Source organism: Lactuca saligna, chromosome 7 (genome assembly GCF_052625555.1).
Source record: "Lactuca saligna cultivar CGN05327 chromosome 7, ASM5262555v1, whole genome shotgun sequence".
Classification (NCBI taxonomy): Eukaryota; Viridiplantae; Streptophyta; class Magnoliopsida; order Asterales; family Asteraceae; genus Lactuca; species Lactuca saligna.
Genome location: NC_136423.1, coordinates 29,669,229 through 29,679,654, shown reverse-complemented (window position 1 = coordinate 29,679,654; position 10,426 = coordinate 29,669,229). Strand labels below are relative to the sequence as shown.

The window sequence follows — 10,426 nt, the reverse complement described above, 5'->3', positions numbered from 1 at the left end:
AGGTAATATATATATATATATATATATATATATATATATATATGTAAACTTCATAGCCCATAAATTTTCGGCCCCCTGGAGTCGTGGGCCCTGGGCGGTCACCCGAGTTGACCACCGTCTAGACTGACCCTATGTAACTATTCCAAATCACGAAGTAAAACGACTATCACGGTCTAACATAATTGTCAAGCGAACATCGCGAGCTTTTAGTATTTCTTTCACAAAACTCATTAAAGGTAATACATAGACCATCTTTCTTTGGCTGCTATGAAATATGTACTCTTCATCAATCGGTAAATGATTACCCAATTCAAATCATGACATTCCTTTGTTCTGTGCAACTTGGTAATAAAATTACATTGGGATGTCTTGTTATTTATGAATGGATACAGGTAAAGGTTCCAAATTCCCATTAGTTTCGGATGTTATGCTTTAACCCTTGCACATGTCACACACTCAGCGACATACTTAGAAATATCGAGCTTCATTGTTGGCCACTAGTAATAAGGTTTTAGATCTCTATCGAGATTCAACTCCGTTAGGTAATGCAAGGATTAATTCTTCACACAATCGCTTCTTTAGCTTCTCGAAAGCTTCTTCATGCTTCACAATCCATGTGTATGTAGCTCCTTTGTGAGTTAATGCTTTTAATGAAGAAATTTTTGAAGAAAAGCCTTGGATAAACCTTCTGTAATATCCATCTAATCTTAGAAAGTTATGAATCTTAGTGCGACTTTTTGGTTGTTTCCACTTCATTACTGCTTTAGTATTTTCTAGGTTAACCATTATTCTTTTTTTCATTAACCACATAACCCAAGAATTTCACCTCTCGGATCCAAAAATCACATTCTGAGAACTTTGCATATAGTTTCTCATTCTTCAGAACTTCCAATACTTCTCCACTAGTGCTACATTGTTGGTTCTAGAAGCATGCGAGGTGTTGACTGAAAAATTAAAAAATTCATATCTTCTTCGTACAAACTCCGTTTTTGAAGTTCTATATATCCACACATAGCCATCTGTGAGATCTACAATTTTGATTTGTACTCCTTCGCCTAATTCTCAATTTATTATAAAATTCATATTTTTAATAGACTTAGACTATTAAAATCCGTGTAAAAATCATAACTCTCTTACACAACATCTGTTCTCTACTGTCTTTATATCGGCATACTCCAAATCACAAGATCTTCAATTATTATTTAGATTATTTTCCCCAAAAATTAAGTGATTTGGATTTCGATTTTGTGCTAATACATCTATGCTGAAACTTCAAAAAATCATAACTTACTCATACGAAGTAAGATTTGGACATTCTTTATATGCACGCTCTCGGTTTTACGATTTCTATAACTTTCGTTTAGATTTCTTATGCTAATAAGCAACCTATCTAAAATTCATTTTTTACAATACGTAGAGTCGTGTCGGTTTAATCACAAAACTTCGAAGACGCATAACTTCTTCATACGTAGTCGTATCTAGGTATTGTATACGTCTAAAGAAATTGTTTCAAGGTTTCTAACATGTTTATGATGATTCGTTGGGCTAAAGAGTGATATCTTTCTATTTTGAATTTCATAATAATTTTTTAATATTACAATCTACAGCTCTAGTAAACATTAGGATGTTGGATTCTTCATATGAAACGAACTTGGGAATTAGTGAAGTTACCTCAAGGCAAGAAAGTTATGACTTTTAAATGAATTTTTAAGAGAAAAACAGAGATTCCTAGGACTTTTAAATGAATTTTTAATAAAGTTATGACTTTTAAAGTTATGTCTGGTACCTAGAGGTCACATTCTAGAACAAGGGGTTGATTATAAAAAAAAATATTCTCACTCGTTGTGCTTCATACTTCTATTAGAGTGTTGTTGGAGCTTGTGGCACAAATGAATTTGGAATTGGAGCTATTTGATGTTATAACAAATTAAGAAATCATTCTATGTATTAGAACAATCTCCTGGATATTGGTATAACCATATAATAGTTTTGATAGGTTCATGGTCGGCCATGTTTATAACAGAAGTCTTATGATTGTTGTATATAGCATAAGGAGGTTGTTAATGAGTAATGTTTTCTTTTGTTACTTTATGTGGATGATATGTTAGTGGCTTCTCAAGACTACTAAGATTACAAGGTTAAAACAAATTTTGAATTTTGAATTTCATACGAAGGATTTGGGGCCTACTCAAAGAACTGTTGGTATGGAGATTATTGGAATATCTTTTATTAATCCTAATTTACTATCTTTTTAGGATATCTAACGATCCTAATGTATTTTAATTAGGATATCTTTAATTAATCCTAATTTACAATCTTTTTACGATATCTAACGATCCTAACATACTTTAATTAGGGTATCTTTTATTAATCCTAATTTACTATCATTTTAGGATATCTAACGATCCTAACGTATTTTAATTACCATTCCAGGCATCTCTAATGGTAATTAAAACTCTAAGAAAATTTTTAATATATTATTGTGAGCCCATATAATCGACGCAATAGCTATAAATGTACCCTAAATCATGAAGCTTCATCGGACATCAAATATTTACTTTTATGGAAGGCATCATGTTTTGATTATAGCTAGCAATCCCATACAGAGTCTTCATGGCTCCGTATAGATCTATACATAACTTCCTAACTCTCACAAGACTAAGGATTATAGGTATTTCGGATATGCAAAACTTAATAAAGGCTTTTACATGAATACCCAACTAACTAGCACATTAACCCTAGGCTTTTATCTTTTAGTCTTATATCTAACCATACTTACCCATATATATATATATATATATATATATATATATATATATATATATATATATATATATATATATATATATATATATGCACATCACACTATCTTTGTACACACCTCTTCCAAGTATATATATATATATATATATATATATATATATATATATATATATATATATATATATGCACATCACACTATCTTTGTACACACCTCTTCCAGGTATATATCATCAAATGAACTTTGTCTCTGTGTGTGTGTCTTTATATATATATATATATAGTCACGCCCCCAAACCGAAACGGCAGAAACGTTCGGGGGCGGACGATGTCATGTACCGTATCATAACAATTGAATAATAGTAATCAAAGCAACAACAACCATTGTATTAATAACATAATTTTTACATTACATTTGATTCATATAATATTGGATTTAAAGGTAAAATAACAAGTAAAGACTCGAAGCTACTATGCTCCATCTTCTTGAACCTGGTGCGTGTACCTGTCTATTAGTGTCCTGATAATACAAGTAGGTTTTGAAAGAGTATCAACATTAAGCTGGTGAGTTCATATGCATTTGTTTTAGAAAATAGGTTTTGTGCTCTTTTGAAAAGTCTGTTGTGTTTCTCCAGAAAACCTTATATTTCCAGGTGTATTGATTATTAAGTAAAATGATTCTTACTAGTTCCTCCTACGAGTACTTAGTGTATACAAACCATATACAATCCAGGTCGAATAAACAATTGATTATGTGGTTCTGCCCCAACCCCACAACCAAACAAGGAATAGGGAATGAGGCCTAGGGCACACATTCCACTAGTTGTCGGATCATCATGTATATAACCCTGAAGTATTCACTAAGTACTTACAAAGTTAACTGTTTTGATCCTTTTCAAATCTATTGATAGTTTTCCTCAAGAAAATCCAAACAAGGAACAAGGAATGAGGTGGAAGTCACACATCCCACTACATGTCAGAAGGTAATTTCATATAACCCTGATGTATACACTAAGTTATACCTTAGTTATTAGTCCTGATGATTGATTGTTAGGTATACACAAAGTTAACTGTTTTGATCCTTTTCAAATCTATTGATAGTCTTTGTTTCCCTTGTGAGTTCTTATAACCATACTATGGACGATAAACATTACGACGTACTATAGAATTTGTGAACTGAATGAAGTTTGTCAGCCTAAGTTGACTGTAGGTAATAGTCAGGGTGCGGGATTGTCACTGTCGTATAGATCTACACACAAACTCACGCTTTCCCTTCAGAAGACTCTGATTACAGGGGGTAGACTTCCCAGAAGACGTGTCTCACATTGTAGTTCTCTCAATGAATTCACGAATAATACTATGAAAACCCCTTTTCGTTATAAATATGAATCCTTATAAAAATAATACTTCTTATTTCAAAATTCATAAGTTTGTTTCCTTGTTTGAAAACTATACTTGTAGCGTTTGTATCTTAACATGTTCTGTAAAACTGGTTTCAAATCTAATAGTAACAATGTTTATCATGTTTATTAAGTTCTACCTTCGATCCATGCTAATGTTAGGAAAATATAACAAACCAAATTATATTTTTAAACACAAGATTGCTTGTGCTTTTACTTGTATCCCCGCCTTAAAACGTTAAAAAGTTCGGAAAATATAGGGGTATGAACTGACCTAGTTGTTAATGACTTGGATGAATGAAAAAAATAGGATGCTTGGTATTCTAAGCGAAGTCCTGAGCACAGCACGGTCCTATTAAGCACATATTAACATGTATATGCCTAAAATTAGTGTCTAAAACCACTAACAAGTATAGGAAATACCTTTAGGATGTAGGAAACACTTACCATGAAGTGTTAGAACCAAGAATGAGGGATAAAAAGGAGTTCATAACCAAACCACCATGGGTTCACGGGCCATGAACACATGAATGGTTTACAGCCCAGGATGTGTTCACGGCCCATGAACACATGAAGGGTTTACATCCCATTCATTAACATTTGAATGGTTTACGACCCATCTATGAAGGGTTCACAACCCTATAAAGGGTTCAAGGCCGTGAACTCTTCAAGATCATAAAGATGGTGATGAAAGTGACGAATCAATGGATGAATATGAAGCTCTTTACATGAATAAGATGAATAACAAGTGAAAAGGGATGAATTACTTACGGTTGTGGGGTGAAAATAGAGATTTTGTTGGACGAGTCTTGGGAGAGTCTTGAGGAGTTTTCGGCCAAGGAGGGAAAAAATGAGGAAAAATGAAGAAAACATATATATATATATATATATATATATATATATATATATATATATATATATATATATATATATATATATATATATATATATGGAGAGGGGTTCACGGCCCAACATGGGTTCACGAACATGAACCTAGCTTGCGATTGTGAACACCCTTTTAATAGTTTTCTGGTTCGCTTGCATTCCTCTAATCTCAAGCTAACACTTCTTAACATCCAACTCTTAAGTGTACTAGGCTTACAGACTCTCAAACTGACTCTGAGCACAATAATGCAATAACAGAAACGAGTCTGGCTTTCCTTGATCGAGATGACTTATAAATAAAGATTTTGAGTTGTCACATAATTTCGTCTCGAAATTTTGATTCCGAGTTGTTGGTTAACGATAAAAGGAAGAGGTACGTACTTCGGTTCTATTCAATCCTTGCATTAATTCAGTGAATTCAGATTAGGGATGAGCAAAAGGACCGGGGAACCGGCCGGAACCGGTCCCGGAACCAGAACCGGTCCCGGAACCGGCACCCGATGGAACCGGTCGGGCCGGGACCTATACTACAAATTTGTGATTTTTTGGAACCGGGACCCGGAAAGAACCGGCTATTGGAACCGGCCCAAAACCGGGAACCGGCCCGGCTTGCGATACACACAAAAACGCACGACGGCGACGGTCTCAAAACAAAAAAAAACGCAAATTGCGATCGTTTTTTTGGGACTTGTAAGTCACGGCCACGATTCCAACTTGGAGCAAACGATCGAACCCTACTCTCTTCAACAATCGGCAATCACTTCATCATCATTCAATTGATCAATTCTTCATCTCCAAGTTTCCAATGATTACAAGTTTCCATCTCCAAGTTTCAATCAATCTTCAATTCTTTATCATCATTCATTGATTTTCAATTTTTCATCTTCAATTGCTTCAATGATTCAAACTATGGATGTTCATGAAGATCAAGTAAGAGCATATATTTATATTTCATGTTTTAAGATTATATACTTCAATATTAGCTTCAAATCTTCAATGCTTCAATGATTCACCAAATAATGGCATGCATGCAAGTTTTTTTTCTTTGGTTTTGTTGTCTCCATTCCAAATATATGCATTGTTATCCCTACTTAATTAAAAGATCTTGATTTTTGATCATAGTCTCATAGTGGAGTACTCCTTTACGGATGAAAGGTTGTACATATAATATATGTTTCATGTTTTAAGCTCCATTTAACAATGTACTTTGTAGACATACATGCAAAATTTTTGTTAGATTAGTTTATTGTTTATAGTATGAATGTAATTATGTAAGATTGTCAAAACTACGAATTTGTATAGTACTTTTGTTATATAATTATTGTGTAAAATTGACATTGTAGGATTTGGATGGGCTACCAAATGTACCATCATCAAGATACCGAATCTCGGATGCTCATGATGCCAATAATGAAGATGGTAATCCGGCTAATTGGATTGGAAAAGACTTTGATGACCAAGTAAGATTAGTATTTAGCTCATTAGCAATATTTATTTCTTTAGCAATCTGTCCAAATATTAAATTGTGCATAACTCGTTCAATTTAATTTTTTTTGACCTGAATCTTTTTCCTACATGTAGATTAGGATTTGTAGTTGAGTTTAGACTATAAAAACGCTTGATTTGGTTAAAAATTGAATGAGTTACAAGCCCCGTAAGGAAGGGTGTCAAATCTGAATTTTTTTTTCTAACAGCAATATAACGTCATGTGATTTTGTTGTTCAAATGTGCATAACTCATTCAATTTAACTTGTTTTGACCTGAATCTTTTTCCTACATGTAGATTAGGATTTGTAGTTTAATTTAGACTATAAAAACGCTTGATTTGGTTAAAAATTGAATGAGTTACAAGCCCCGTAAGGAAGGGTGTCAAATCTGAATTTTTTTATATTTATTTTTCAGCATTTAAACGTAATATGACTTATTATATGTTTTATTTTGTGAATATAGGATTATGGAGAAGATTCAGAAGAAGATTATATAGAAGAAACACCGGCATTGAATGTTATACCAAGTGATGAATCAAACCAAGAAGAGGAGCCACAAGAACAACAACCTTCAAAAAAACGAAAATTTGCAACCACACAAAAACAAAGACAACCAAAAAAACCAACACAAACAAAAAAACCACCACCACCACAAAAACGAACACAAGAAAAATACCCAACAAAACCAAAACCCAAAAACAAAAAAAAAGACTCAAAAGGAGTTAAGGGACCGGATTAACCCAACCAGACGAGGTGAGGGTAGAGATAATTGTACCGCTCCTGTTTGGAAATACTTCGAGATCGAATGGATAAAGGAGGACGATGGAATTGAAAGAAAGTGGGCCGAATGCAATTATTGTTTACATTTACTAGCCGCAGATCCAAACCAGAATGGTACAACTTCAATAAACAAGCATTTTAATGGGTGCAAGTTAAATCCAGACAACATACCGAAACAAGTTGATGACAAACAACAAAAGTTGTCATTTACGAAAGCTCCTAATGGTGAGGGTCATGTATACACATGGAAACATGATGATACTATGATCCAACTTGCCTTGCTAGGGCTTTTCACCATTGGGGAACTACCATTTAAATTCATTGAAAACGAGGCATTCATAGAATTTGTATACGCCCTTAATGGTAGGGTGAAATTTCCTTCAAGGCATAAAATTTCTCGTGATGTTGTGTCATTCTATTTAATGGAGAGGCAGAAGTTGTACAAACATTTGAGCAACCCCAAAACAGCCATCCACTTGACAACCGACACGTGGACATCCTCGTGTGCAAAAGATAAATTATATGGTTGTCACGGCCCACTTCATTACCGAAGATTTTGTCATGCACAAAAGGGTAGTCAACTTTAGAGAGGTTGATACTCACAAAGCTGAAGACATGGCCCGAGAGTTGCTAATTTGCATAAACGAGTGGGGGATGAAGAATGTCATGACGATGACCGTTGATAATGCCAAGACAAATGACGCGGCAATCAACATCATTGTGAAAGAACTACCGGGTATTTACGAGAATGGCAAACATTTTCACATTAGGTGTATGGCTCATATCATAAACCTAGTTGTGAAAATGGGGTTAAAACATGAAGTTTATCATGTAAAAAACCTACAAGATGCGGTGAAATACATTAGAGCCTCCCCGCAACGGATCAAGACGTTTAAACAAGCCATGAAGGATGCGGCTGTAGAAAGTCAAAGGTTTTTGTGTGGTGAAACTCCAACAAGGTGGAACTCTACCTTTGAATTGCTAAGATCAGCGTACGATGTGAAAGACGCATTTCTCGAATATAGCCATCAAGGTAAATAAAATCAATTAATCAAATATATTTCAGCACTAAAATTAGCAATATTTATTTCTTTAGCAATCAGTCCAAATATTAAATTGTGCATAACTCATTCAATTTAACTTGTTTGGACCTGAATCTTTTTCCTACATGTAGATTAGGATTTGTAGTTGAATTTAGACTATAAAAACGCTTGATTTGGTTAAAAATTGAATGAGTTACAAGCCCCGTAAGGAAGGGTGTCAAATCTGAATTTTTTTTTCTAACAGCAATATAACGTCATGTGATTTTGTTGTTCAAATATGGATAATTCATTCAATTTAAATTGTTTTGACCTGAATCTTTTTCCTACATGTAGATTAGGATTAGTAGTTGAATTTAGACTATAAAAACGCTTGATTTGGTTAAAAATTGAATGAATTACAAGCCCCGCAAGGAAGGGTGTCAAATCTGTTTTTTTTCTAACAACAATAAAACGTAATTTGATTGTGTTGTTCTTTTTTTGTAGATCCAATGTTTCAGAATACTCTGGGAAGGGTACCATCACATTCAGATTTTGAGATGATTAAAAAGATGATGGAGTTCCTTGAGAAGTTTAAGAAGAAAACTGAAAAAGTTTCGTGTTCAACAAAGCCTATCTTCCATACGTATACCCGGGAGATCCTAGATATAGAGCAACATCTTAGGAAACATGAAACCAACTCGGATTTTATGTTTATGGTACCGGATATGAAACATAAATATGACAAATATTGGGGTGACTATGATACTATAAGTGATTATGTCTTCTTTGCGACATTGTTAGATCCTCAATGCAAGTCAAAGTTTATGAAAGTTGTTTTTACCCAAATGCTTAAAGCCAAAAACAAAGATAAAAAGATGTCCGCTGATGAGATAGAATCCAAAGCACGTGCAAAGGTTATTGATATTGAATGCAAATTGGACAAGTTTTTCAAGACATACTTGGAAAGGTCAAACATGACCTCATCGTCTCAACAAGAAACTCCCGAAGAAGTTGTTAATTTTGATGACGAAAACGAATTCTTTGGAAGCTATATGACTTCGGGAAGTTTCCCCTCGACTTCCTCAGAAAGTCAATTGCAACGATACTTAAACGAGGACCCAATCGGATTTGACAAAGGATATGATATCCTCACATGGTGGAAAAATAATGCAGTGCGGTTCCCGATCGTTGCTCGAATGGCAAGAGGTATCGACCTTCTTTTACTCTAATTTAAATTTTTAATTTATAAATTTGTGTCGTGTATTATACACTAATTTGTTTATTAATAGATATTTTGGGGATGCAAATTTCCACCGTAGCATCCGAATCCACATTCAGTAATGGTCGTCGAGTAATTACCGACTACCGTACTAATTTGTCCGTTGTGATTATGGAGGCATTGATATGCACTCAAGATTGGCTAAGAAAGAGTAGCTTGCCTATATATGACTACGACGAAGTGCACGATGTGTTAGCTGACGATGACCTCGCTATCGGTAATACACTAATACTTGTTACATCTTATTTTTAACTTCTTATTAGTATTTGTTACATTTTAGTAAGTAATAACATTTTTCTTTTGAATTATATATAGACATTGTGGATGCTATACACAACTTGAAGCTAACGGGGAAGAGATCGGGGAATTAGTCAAAATATCAAAGAAATGTTGGAATCCACATATTAGACTTTTTTTTTTTGTTGGTGAAACTTGGAAGTATATTTTGAATGTCGAAAGTGTATTTTGAATGTTGAATGTTTGAATGTTGGATACTTAATAATATAAGTTTGACGACATCCATGTTTAATTTGCTTCAATGTTCAATTGTTTATTAAAGTGTTTATTATTAAAATGTTGATTATTTACTAGTATTTAAACATCCACTTCTTCATAAAAAACCAATAAAACGCAAAGTAAATTAGTCGTTGGAATTACTCGAAAAACCGGCAAAAATCAGACCCGAAAAACCAATAAAACGCAAAGTAATTTAGTCGTTGGGTACATCAAAATTTAGCCGGTTCCATACTCAAAAAACCGGACCCGGAACCGGAACCGGTGGAACCACCGGGCCGGTTCGGTTCTTCATTTTTG

General features: G+C 34.0%; 1 protein-coding gene across 1 annotated transcript; it reads left to right on the top strand.

Annotated features, from left to right (window-relative positions):
• The first annotated feature begins 8,116 nt into the window (after nt 1-8,116).
• LOC145006784 (zinc finger BED domain-containing protein RICESLEEPER 2-like) lies at nt 8,117-9,984 on the top strand. The gene is made up of 4 exons (XM_078965837.1): nt 8,117-8,345; nt 8,839-9,540; nt 9,624-9,830; nt 9,929-9,984. Exons 1-4 carry the CDS (start codon nt 8,117-8,119, stop codon nt 9,982-9,984), a joined length of 1,194 nt encoding a protein of 397 aa, XP_078821963.1.
• Nucleotides 9,985-10,426: the final 442 nt, after the last annotated feature.

What these genes read in the sequence shown, in the direction of transcription:
- LOC145006784 (XM_078965837.1), top strand. Translation starts at nt 8,117, where the DNA reads ATGGGGTTAAAACATGAAGTTTATCATGTAAAAAACCTACAAGATGCG. An exon ending in TCTCGAATATAGCCATCAAG is followed by an intron (nt 8,346 to 8,838) that starts GTAAATAAAATC and finishes CTTTTTTTGTAG; the next exon opens with ATCCAATGTTTCAGAATACT. An exon ending in TGACGATGACCTCGCTATCG is followed by an intron (nt 9,831 to 9,928) that starts GTAATACACTAA and finishes AATTATATATAG; the next exon opens with ACATTGTGGATGCTATACAC.